The sequence below is a fragment of the Fopius arisanus genome, unplaced genomic scaffold, assembly GCF_000806365.1.
Source record: "Fopius arisanus strain USDA-PBARC FA_bdor unplaced genomic scaffold, ASM80636v1 scaffold00003, whole genome shotgun sequence".
Classification (NCBI taxonomy): Eukaryota; Metazoa; Arthropoda; class Insecta; order Hymenoptera; family Braconidae; genus Fopius; species Fopius arisanus.
The window spans coordinates 204,852-216,679 of record NW_011887742.1 but is presented as its reverse complement, the minus strand read 5'-3'; the positions used below and the strand labels follow the sequence as shown (position 1 = coordinate 216,679).

The following is an 11,828-nucleotide window of genomic DNA, read 5'->3' as shown; positions in this document are numbered from 1 at the left end:
GTCGAAAGAATATAAAGGTCGATATTAAATATCGAAAGAGAAATTGAAAATATCGAACAGCTGGACTCCAGTAGCCAAGATGGCGGCTCTCGTGAAAGCCGTGCGGCTCTCTGGAGCTGTTTCGAATATTTCCACGTTATTCAGTAATTTATCTTTGTCAGCTAATTCCAGGATTTTTTCGCCATCGGTTTCACTTATTCCAAGGTAGTGAAGATAATTTTTTTCCAAATATTTGTGTTATCCTACCGGTATCTGGGGACATACAGGCAAGAGAGGTTATGTCGATTCTTTTGGAGTATTTCATTTTTCAATAATTAATTTTAATTTTTACCAGGGATTCAGGCATGTGAGATTTGTCAATTAAATCCAGTTTACCCACTTTTCAAAAATATGTACAAAAATCGTTAACTGAAATTTTCGTTAACATTCACTGACCAAAATTCAAAATGTAAATCAATAGAACCGTCTGTTAATCTTTTAGAATAAATTCACATGATCCAAGAATTTTCTTAATAGGAAAAATTATTGCTTTTCGAATTGGAATTGAAACATGAAAATTTTCGCTTCCATAATTTCCATGATATTTAAAATTCCAAGCAATTCTCGTTAATTCCCGTTAATTATCGATTCCAGAATATGTTTGCAAAATTCATACAGCACAAAACCTCCTCCGGATCCACTTATGGAATTTTTTGACGATAAGAAGAACTGGGGGCAGAAAACTGTGAAAACAGGGCGTTCATGGAAGATGGATGAATTAAGAATAAAAAGCAATGAAGACCTTCATAAATTATGGCAAGTGTTGACAATTTAGATGTCAACATTATTCCTCTGTTTCTCCGAATAATTAGATCATAAGTCTTTCTCTCATTAATTATTCAGGTATATTCTACTCAAAGAGAGAAATATGCTCATGACCATGGAGCACGCACATGTACAGGAATACCAGTATTTTCCAAATCCTGAGCGAATTGATAAAGTGGAAGAGAGTATGATGAACTTGGAGAATGTGGTAAGGGAGAGAAATCAGGCCTATCATTATCTCGAGACTGGGGTCCATGGCGAGAGGCCGATGAAACTTGTTAGGGATCAATTGGGTGAATATTAATGACAATTTTATACCTTAAATATAACAAATATTCTCACATTATTCACAATTCGGCTCGTTCCATGTAATAACTTCTATGTCATAATCCAATTATTCAATAGCATTGAAAGAATCTGACAAAAATTCATTCAATTTCGAATACGTAACTGTAAAAATTCTCCAATTACATTATATTATTAATTCCATTTCAAGGAACAAACGAATGAACTCCACAGTATTACGCGTGAAAGAATAAGAAGAAAATAAACGTACTGAGATATCATTAAAATTTCTTTCACGTACTTCTTCATACCCATAACTCTGTGAACATCGTCTGCATCTGTTACTTTATTACTCTCGTTAAATTCTATTGTTTTTCCAGGATTACGGCGCTGGTACAAGATGTGTCAACACGCAATTCCAAAATACCTCAATGGCAGTTACCGTAAGACACATATCCACTTCCATGGCGGTTTTGCAGTCAGAAAATTCCTGCGGAAATTCAACGAGAAGATGTTTCTTGCTAGACGCACCGAACAATCGTCAGTATCTGAAAAATATCCTTGTAATTTTACTGAATAATCAAAATAATTAATAATTTCTCATTGCAGTCGACAAGCGGCGACTGTACGCAGGATATTCCGAGTATTTCCGAATGTCGATATTGAGGCTGTTCGAGAGAAGTATCCAAATGTCGATGTTGATAAAGCTAGGAAGTCTGACCGATCTAGAGCACATTACGTGTTCCCCAAGTCTGACTCTTCACCGTAATAAACACCTTCCTAAAACAGCCCCTTACCCCAATCATTAAAACAATAATTAAGAAATAAAAGGTAAAACGTCGAGTGTAGAACGAGAGCTACAGAAAAGGTTTCCACGAAAATTTCGCCATTTCTTTTTGGTTTAGGCATATAATTGACTTATTATACTTTATCTCTTCGCTAAAAGAATGAATTCCTGCAAACAAGAAGGAAATTAAAAATCTGAAAAACTCCAGAGATAGCCCTCCAATGTAAATAAACAGTGAAAAAAAACTAATATTCAAGATAAAATTGCGTTTTATTCACCTGACTAGCTTGTACAATTCATTTTTGGTAACTATTTCACGTGATGTTGTTATATAATCAAACTGAATTCTCCAAAGAACCCCTTCGGCTGTCGAAAATTGTGTTTTTATTGCCGTGAAAACGAGAGCAACCCATTCACTTGCTGTTATGGAACCCGAGTGCTCGTTCACACCAATTACATCGTTAAAAAAAAAACCAATGGAAAAAAGAAAAAAAAATAACAAAAAACGATAACCGTTAGCTACAATATATACGTTCACACAATTCATATAAATCACAATTGATCCAATATTTTAAATACCATGAAGTAATAACTTTTATGTGTACAATGGGCTTTATTCTTTCCATCTCTACGCACTACCGCTTCTATCACAATTTTGCAACAGCTGCATTTTACCATTAATTTTCATAACTTTTAACCTCCCTGCCCTCCTCCCCTTTCGCCGGTTATTCACAAATGAATAACTGCATGAAACTGTCAAAATTAAAAATAATTGCGGTACAAAATAGAGTAGCTCTAGCAAAAATAAAATAACACGACTATATTAAAATTAACGATTAATGAGCAACGTAAGCATAAAAATTGCCTCAATTATCATCTCCAGCCATCATTAACGTTCATTGAAGCACCACTCCTCACAATACACAATATCCACAGAAAATGAATATTTATTTCACCTCGAAATTAATTACATAAGAAAATACTCGAATAAACTCATTAATGAATTCAGTAGCGAAACCATTGATCTGTTTTCAATAAATACCTCGGAATGTAGGGCTGATATCGAAATGCTTGTAATTACATTTTTTGCGGGTCTAATGGAGATCTACAAAAAAGATTCGGCAAAAATTTTCATATCTCCCTTAAATCTGAATATATTTCTCGAAAAATCAGGAGAGGAGACGTAAAAAGTTGTACCGCTTCGCTACTGATTGAATAATTTTCGTAATTTATGTATCGAGTGGTCTTTCGACGTACCAACATTGTCAAGTAAATGAAGAAGAGAAAGTGGAGGTGACACTGTTATTTTCTTTCTTATTTTCCCTTGATCACTCGATTTCGTGTCATCTTCCGTTTTCATAATGCAGATGCTGTGTTATTTCATCAATTCTCGACACATTCTCTCTATTATGTTGATTATTGTAGACATCCATACGATTATAATCGTCCAATTACCAATGGATCATATCCTCCATTGCTCAACAGTCTTTCCATCATAAATTAATTTAATCACGTTTATAAATCTATGAGAAAAATTTTAAGAATACGAATATATATGTTTATATTGCCCCTGACTTAATAATCTCTATTCCTTATTCTTTCTACTCCTCTCCTGGTTGAGTAAATAATATCCTTCATAATCTCAGGGCTTTCATATATTTTTATTTCACTTTAAACCCCTGCGCAGATGATTATATATTGCACCAGCTTCGCACTCAAATATATATATTATATATATATATATATATATAGCTACGTCGTAACTATGAGATCAGAAGAGCCCGGGTATTTTCAAACGTTTTTTTTTTCCTTAGTTTTTACTCTGAAAATAACTCCTTTTCGTTTATTTATTTGCTTACGATGGAAATAAAGAAATATTAAGCCACTCATTTTTATATTGTTGGAAATGAGTTTCAGTGATATGCTGCCAATATATTTGAGGAAAGTCATTTTTCTGGGCTCTCCGCGATCGCAAAAATCAAACAGCTTTAATGATTAATTTATTGTTGGGATGATTATATAACGATTAGTCGACTCACTATTCCGTCGATACTGGTAATAAGTGTTTCCATGCGTATTCGAGATCTTTACTAGCATCTGAGCATCTTCGATGGAGTTTGTTCTCCGGTGGAAGCGTTACCATGGGAAATTCACCCTGTGGGGTCATAAAAATTCATATCAACGTAAGTCTCTCGCTCTTTTTCTCTCTGCTCACTTCCTATTATCTCAAATATCAATGAAAACTGACGATCCTTTTAAAGGCACCTCTGGAGAGAATAGAGTTCAATTCACTTCACGTTTATATTTATTCTACTCACCAAATTTGCGTCAGCCCATAGTGTTTCTAATACCTCTCGAAAGGCGCAAAGCTCAGTGTAATTCGTAAAATATATCACCCAATCACCGCTGCTCTCATGAACCTCCCGACAAGCAAATTCCTTTAAAAAAGAAACAAGACTAACTAATGAAATTCTAATGAAACTCCAGCGAACTATTTCAGGGATATTCAAGTTTGTTTTACGGTTGAGTACGGATTATCCTATAAATTCTGCGTTTTTCAACCACAAAATAGGCCAATTAAAATGAATTGAGGAATAAAATTAATTTCTCGTGTTTATGACACAAGAAACTAATTAATCTGCTCCCTGTAAATTTCAGCCATCAATTTTCAGGTAACATTTTATGAATTCCATTTTTTTTTCGACAAATGGCATAACATTTAATTTTCCCCGGTTACTACTATTATTGTTATTTTCAATTAAAAGTGATGCGACGAGTTCAACTCTCCGCTGACCTGTTCAAGTCCAATTATTATTGATTTATTTGTCAAATGTATACACACAGAGGGGAACGTTAGCTATTTATTAACAAATACAGTAGACTCCCGTTATAGTCGTGTGCATGGGGCTGTAGGGGAAGCAAATTCGGAGAATTGGATTATATGCAACTACCCGGACTAAAACTGAAAACTGTAAACTGAATTTTTTTATAGCAAATTTCAATACGACAGAAATGTATTTTTCGGCTTTATTCCACCTGGAATTAAATTCCTTACCGGACAAAAAAATAGTATGTGGGAGAACCGAAAAGGTACACGAAAAAAGAAATTAGAAAAAAACGTACGACTAGAACGGGATTCTACTATAAATTAATCCATAATAATAAAAACTAGCATTCATAAATCACTAACCGGACATGCGCGCTTTACCACAATAAAGATAAACAAAAGTACTTGAATATCCCGAAATTCCTAAGATTCCCGGAAAATTAATTCTCTCTATTTATCTAAAATTGCTCGCCATGGAGAAATAAAAAGGCTCATTCACATAAAAACCCCAATAAACGATTTGACCCGGAAAATAATGGGAGGACTTACCAAAATACACCAGGATTGTTGTGCCAGGGGCACCCTAAAAGCGGTAAGATCCTCGACACTAGCGCAAGATAACGTCTGTCCCCTCTGTGTCCCAGGGAAAACTTCCTTCATAGCGACAAGATGGTTTGTTGTAGCAATAAGACTACACGGCATGGGGCTGCTGGTATCATTGGTGTCAAAGAGCCCCGAGGCACTCTGCACAAAACTCTGAAGCCACTCGCTTGCCACATACTCATCCGGTGCGGCAAACTGAAAGGACTTATTCGGTTTGAGTAGAATTTCAAACGTATGAGGCCTGTGTGAATTGGGTATTCGCCTGCAGCCCTGACACAATCCCCCCTTTAGTGGTATTGCGCGTTTTGGTAGTCTCTGGCTTGAATCCGTGAACATGTAAACAACACCACCTTTGAGAACAAAATAGCCAGCCTCCCACGCATTGATGGGTGCATTGGGATGTGCCTGATAAGAGTGCGGTCGAAACATAAGATCACCCTCTTTGGTTGGGCCGCATGGTGTACTAGGAGGTGATATATGATCATCCTCAATATAAATTAAACTGTAGTGCTCGATCTTTTCATCGCGGTGCACAGCAGTTTCCGTTAAAATAGAGTACTTCAAGCTGTGCATATCATCGTAACTCAACTCCTTAACAGCTGGTAAACGTGGCTTTGATGGTGACCTTCTCATGGCCATTTCCAGATGTGAAATCAACTCAGACGTCGTCTGTGAACTACCCGTCGAGAACAAGTACTGCATCTCGTAATCGGCGTTTGATATCAAAATCGTTTGTGCATTAGGACCGATCATAATAACATCAAGCTCATTGTACGGTATAACAAATTGATTGCTGTAGCTGTTGTCGGCCTTTGTACCAGTCAAGTACAGAGTTTTGTCGGTCAACAGGGCAAGCATTGGTTTACTGTCACCATTATTCATGTACGAGCTACGTACCTTGTACACTTTGTACAATTCCTCGGTTTTGTCTCTGTAGATGTAGCGCTTGAAGATTTCACGCAACTTGAGGCTTATTTTTTCACCACTGAACTCCTGCTTCTCAGCGACAATATTCTCCTGTATCTCCTTCTCCAAATTGTCGTTGAAGTCCTTGAATGTATCGTAATCGGCGGACACCCCTTTGATGTACAGATTGCTTGATTTTGGTGTTTTTTTATTCTTCTTCACGTCGAATTTCCGTTCGGTTATTGATCGTAAGAATCGGCTCAATAACGAGGTACTCGAGGTGGCTGGGCGCATCGTTGAGACACCGAGTCTTGTAGTGTCACTGGGCAGCACAGATGTCACGTTTCGCTTCTTCAGGGGTGACGACAAATGGCGAGAGCCACGACGCTCATCCAGATCAGTTGATGTTGTCATACTATCGACGTCGGACCAATCACTAGAGCTCGTGTACTTTAAGTTCCTCGGTGGCGTTGGACTGTCCAATTTCACTGGCGAATCTTCAATGATGTACCCACATTTTTTCTCGACAATGTACGCCTCCTGCGCTTCATTCTCCTCGAGTTCAATCTCCATCTTAGGCTTGAAACTCATACCAGGGTCCTCCTGCCCCTCTGGAACTCCTCGCTCTGACATCGACGGCCCACACGTGCACCTAGAATTCTTTAAGCATATGCCACGATCGCAGATGTTCATAAGGGACTTGCCGCAGTCGCTATCGAAAATACTTCCCGATGATGACGACGAGTAGTAATCAGAATTGGCATTTCTCGTGTTAATGGCTTTCTGGACGTACGGGGAATCTCCGTTGGCGCACCAACTGTACCGTCCCTTCTGTGCGTCCTTCTTCTGTACTGAGTTTGGAGGAACAAAGCTCATGGAGAAATCGGCAAAATTCTCATCATCATCTAGCTTCATCGTTTTGAATATATCCTCGTGGAAGCTCACTCTCTTCTTGGTTTCACCTCGTTTCTTCTTCCTCTGGCGACGCTGGACAACGGCCTCTGATCCAGATGACGATAGAATACTCGTATCTGTCATATTTATGGTATTGAGAATGCTGTAAGGTACCGGTGCGTTACAATCGCAATCCGAAATTGTCATGCTGAGCTCCAATAAATTTGTATCGTTGTTTATAACGTAAGAATTACGCGAGTCCATGTTCTTCTTGAAGCTATATCCATCAGCGTAATAACTACTCCGTTTACTGTAATCCTTTGATGCATTATCAACGTCATTGTTGACTTTATCGAGACGTGATTCGTCCAAACTTTTGCTGTAGATGTTGTAATCCTTCAAAGTATCTAAACTTGAGCAGTTTAACTCGTTATCGTCCAACTTTGTCGTGATATTCTGATTAGCAATGTCGCTCTTAGTCATTGCCACGTGTTGAAACTTGGATTTTAGAGCGGGCGAGTGGACGGGGGTCTTGCCCTCTTCGCTTGAATCACTTGAGGAGAACGAGCGGTCTAGGCTCTTGTTGTCCTGGGGGCAGGTCATTATCGATTTGTATTTGGTGTTGCGGTATTTTGGCGTCTCCTCCATCGAGTAGTCCTCCTCTTTATAGCTACTTGCGTCAGTTTCGTTGGCACCTTCCATGTCACTGTCTAGTGCCACTCCACTGTCGCCTGGTGAGGCCAGGCTTGAGGTTACGCTTGAGGAACGCAGGTGTAGAGACAGTGCTGTTCCCGAGGGAGAACCACTCATTGGACGCTGGGGCATGTAGTTGCATATGTCCAAGTATGTCACGTCCTGGAATCCAGGTTTTTGAGTGTTAAGCTACTTCGGCAGTATCTTTTCATGTGAAATATCACGTAATGTCATAATCACATTGTTGACTCTATTTCGCTGTATAATGGAATACTATCTATATATATTTTAAAATAAAATAACAATGGGTAAAGAAAAGGATTTTCTTACTTTCAGAAAAAACTCGTTTATTCAAAGAAAATTGTGAGCTATCCTTTCCTTTCAAATAAGGAAGCCTTTACCTGAATTAACTGAAGAGGCGTAATTTTTAGAGAGACAAGAAGGTTAAGAGCGAGATTATTTAAAATTAAAGGATTTTTTCTGTGAGTAAGGAATCTTCTTCGGTGTGGATGTTATTCACTCGAAGATGTGGAATGGAATTTCTTAATTCAAGTCTGTTAAAAAATTGTAAAGAAAATCTACATTGAGCGTTATTTGAGGAGAATGTTCAAAGAACATTATTATTTTTTAACATTTGTTTCTTATTTGCTTTGGCTTGCTGTAAAAAATGGCGAGCTACTTCGATATTCTTAAACCGTTATTCAAATCACAAGTTCAATCACTTCCACAAACTGCATCACCCGCGGGTTTTCCATTTGACTGATACCGATGAATTATTAACATCAACTTGTTATTCAGTTCATTTAAAAACAGATAAATTTTGATGATGGAAAATGAGAAATGAAGGACGATGTGAATATTGATTTGTTCGAATGAATTCTCTTCATCAATGAAAAGAAAGTCTGATAAAAATAACAGATATTTTTTTTACAATTAAACTCGTGGAGAATCGGTAATGATGGAGTGTAAACTATAAAAACGTTATTTTTATCTCTCCCTTCAATGAACTCCACTCGAGATTTTCCACAGCTGATCGCTGGTGTTTTTTTCGATATAAAAATGAACGCAAGAGAATATTTAACAATGCAGACAGTTGGCTGGGATAAACTCATGACCTTTCGCAACCTTAAAAACAAGAGTATCAGTGTATTATGGGTGAATTTAATGGGATGTTCTTTTTCTCAGTTATGATAATTGTTACCAGGGGGTGATATTGGCATTCGAGGGAGATAGCGAATTGACTGGGGTCCTTTGATCTTTTAAAGTTACTCATTTTCTATTTATTTCATTCGTAGAAAAGAAATGGAGGAAAAATAGTCAAGTCAGACGATATTATTCAATAGAATCGATTTACTTCTATTTTATCTTCAATTTTTCCATGCCCTGAGAGGACGGAAATAAACTGACTCGAATTTATAATAACTTTCGCGATAAGCTGGCTGTATCAAACGTGTTTACAGCTGGCTCAGTTGAGACGAAAAAGAAATTGTCGATCGAAGCAGAAGTGACCGACGGCGATTTGATAAAAATTTATCGATGTATGTCGTAAGATTTTCCGTCTCTTTCAAGAGATATCCATAAATAAATAAAAATGAGTGATGCTGCAGGATCTGGTAATTTAGTCGAGCAATTATGGATATTTCACGCCAATCGTCTGGAATTTTCTTACCAATTGAAGAGTGAAGGAGACATTCTCTAGGCCAGCTAGGAGATTAATTAATTGATGTGTTTTGTCAGCGTCTCGTACGAGGGCATGGGGAAAGTACTGCTTCTTCAGGGAGACTGTGTCCCTCAAAAAACATGCAAGATAACTCTCGAAACTTCCCTCACTCAGGGTGTGATACAGCCAGGCACGACCTAAGGGCAAAATTTCCAGGCCATTGGTGGTAATTAATTCATGAAATTAATTCGGGCTGTTTTGCCTGGGGTGTCACCTTTGCCAATCGATGTCAGGACACTCTGCAGGGCATGAATCACCACAATGGTGTCCTGGTGACTGAGTTCACGCACTGTACCCCAATATCCGTGTCTTTCCACTCGTAATCCGTGGCGGAGGGCACGATCCAGCCAATACACCAGCCAAGAATCACCGTCCAACACCACTGACCCATGCAGACTCTGGGCATATACCTAAAACCGTGGGACATTATTTTTTTTACGAGTTGTAAACAAAATTTTTTTCTTTCGGCGATAAGGAGCTGTTGTAACTGCTGTGAATCATTTTGTTAATTTTATCTGTTGATATAATTACTTGTATTTATTTATTAAGAATCCTCAATTAAAAACAAAAATATTTATTGCAAATTTGAATTATTAATTTTATTCCAAAGATTGATAACTAGTACTACAATTATATAACACTGAACAATTGTTTAAAGGTACAAATTTTAGTTCTCGTTTTTTAACGTTGGTCAATGTTTTGGAAATGATTGAAAGATTGAAATGAATGGTTAGGTATTTCCAAAGATTTACACAACTTCAATGCTGCGTTTATACATTACACAATTGGAAAAATGAACTTTTCAACATGTCATTATAAAAGAGGCAGTTGATAAATCATGTTTAAAATCGAACGATCGTTACAAAATTAACAGCGAAGCCCAATCTTGTTCCAAAACCTAATCAATTTCCTAATACCAAAAAAAGGACGCTGGAAAACCCCTAAAAAATCAATACCTTCAATTTCACGGAATACCTCACTAATTGAATTGCATGCGCAATTATCGGATATCGATACCAAATTTCAAAACCCAAAATCCATCTCTAAAAGACACTAACCCCGTGTCACTGAAAACCCCAACAATCTCCAACGAAGGAGTTCATTTAATCAATTTAACAACATAAAAGTGATTTCCAACACGTGTTGGAACCTGACCCAAAAACGAAACTCGATCGCAAAATGAAAATGACAAGAGAAAAATTTCATAACCCACGACTTCAGCCCAAAAATACGAAACAGGCGAGTTAAAGGTCCCAGGATACCCCCAATAATCTTCCAAAAATAGATTGACAGCCAGCTGATTGTCACCGCAGTCCTAAAAAAAAGAATGGAAAAAAAAAGGAAAAGAAAAACTGTTGATCGATGAATCACACAGCACGAGCTCAAATTCAAGACCCAAGATAAATGATAACTAAAACAATTCACAGCGATTAAAATTACGAACTAATTAAAAAAAACCACCTGGAAAATTATTCCCTGGATAACAAAGATAAAAAATAAACTCGGTGAAAGGGGAAAAATGATCTGGTGGTTATTTGGAATTGTGCGCTGCAGAATACCGAGTTCTTTCACTAATTTACACTCACTTTTGTGACGTATGACTGTTTGATTGTGTGATGTACATGAATACGGCCTTGACGACAAATACATTGAAGATATGAACTAATGTATGAGATACTCACCAATTTGACAGCTTTGGTGAGCTCCTGGAGGATTCTCCCCTTGGATAGGACTTTGTCCGTGCACATATCCATGTCCTCTCTCGACGGCATCTTCTCCACGATATTCACATTACTATCATCACGAAAATGTACTGATTTCAGCTGGATATTTGTTATTTTACACGAGTTTGACGGTAGAACGGGCACGTCCTGTCCCGACGGCGCCGCACTGCCACAGCTCGAGGGCCGGTGCATTGATTTTATGTGTGCGCAAGTCACCCGGGCAATTCAAAATATGTACAAGTGATATCGGTTGGATGGGAGTGCGAATAAGTCTGTTGGATTAATGGCATTGCACAGCAGTTTAAACGTGATCAGTGACGTTTGTTATTTGTGATAAACTTTTCATGAGAAACTCGACTTTATCGAGAAATTCAGTGACACGATTGCCACCCAGACGGAGCTTTCCTCTGGGGAGTCGTTGATCGTCATCCTCATCCACAATTTTTCCCATCGCATGGAAGTATTGTATTCGTCAATCCCTGAAGAACAGATCTGAAAATCTATATAACATATTTTGTTTTTCATTTCAAGTATCAGGGAGTGTCTTTCAAAGTTATTCCGTCCTTTCTTTTCTGAAAAATTCAC

At 37.8% G+C, this 11,828-nt stretch overlaps 2 protein-coding genes across 2 annotated transcripts; one reads left to right on the top strand and one right to left on the bottom strand.

The window, feature by feature from the left end:
* The first annotated feature begins 54 nt into the window (after positions 1-54).
* mRpL47 (mitochondrial ribosomal protein L47) lies at positions 55-2,398 on the top strand. The gene is made up of 5 exons (XM_011307755.1): positions 55-204; positions 634-795; positions 883-1,097; positions 1,470-1,629; positions 1,699-2,398. Exons 1-5 carry the CDS (start codon positions 80-82, stop codon positions 1,856-1,858), a joined length of 822 nt encoding a protein of 273 aa, XP_011306057.1. The 5' UTR covers positions 55-79; the 3' UTR covers positions 1,859-2,398.
* prd1 (pruning defect 1) lies at positions 2,128-11,512 on the bottom strand. Its single transcript, XM_011307766.1, has 6 exons — positions 11,202-11,512; positions 9,734-9,929; positions 9,469-9,656; positions 5,253-7,961; positions 4,195-4,314; positions 2,128-4,031 (listed from the first exon to the last, which is right to left on the bottom strand). The coding sequence occupies exons 1-6, from the start codon at positions 11,433-11,435 to the stop codon at positions 3,915-3,917; spliced, it is 3,564 nt and encodes a 1,187-aa protein (XP_011306068.1). The 5' UTR covers positions 11,436-11,512; the 3' UTR covers positions 2,128-3,914.
* Between the last annotated feature and the right edge of the window lie 316 nt (positions 11,513-11,828).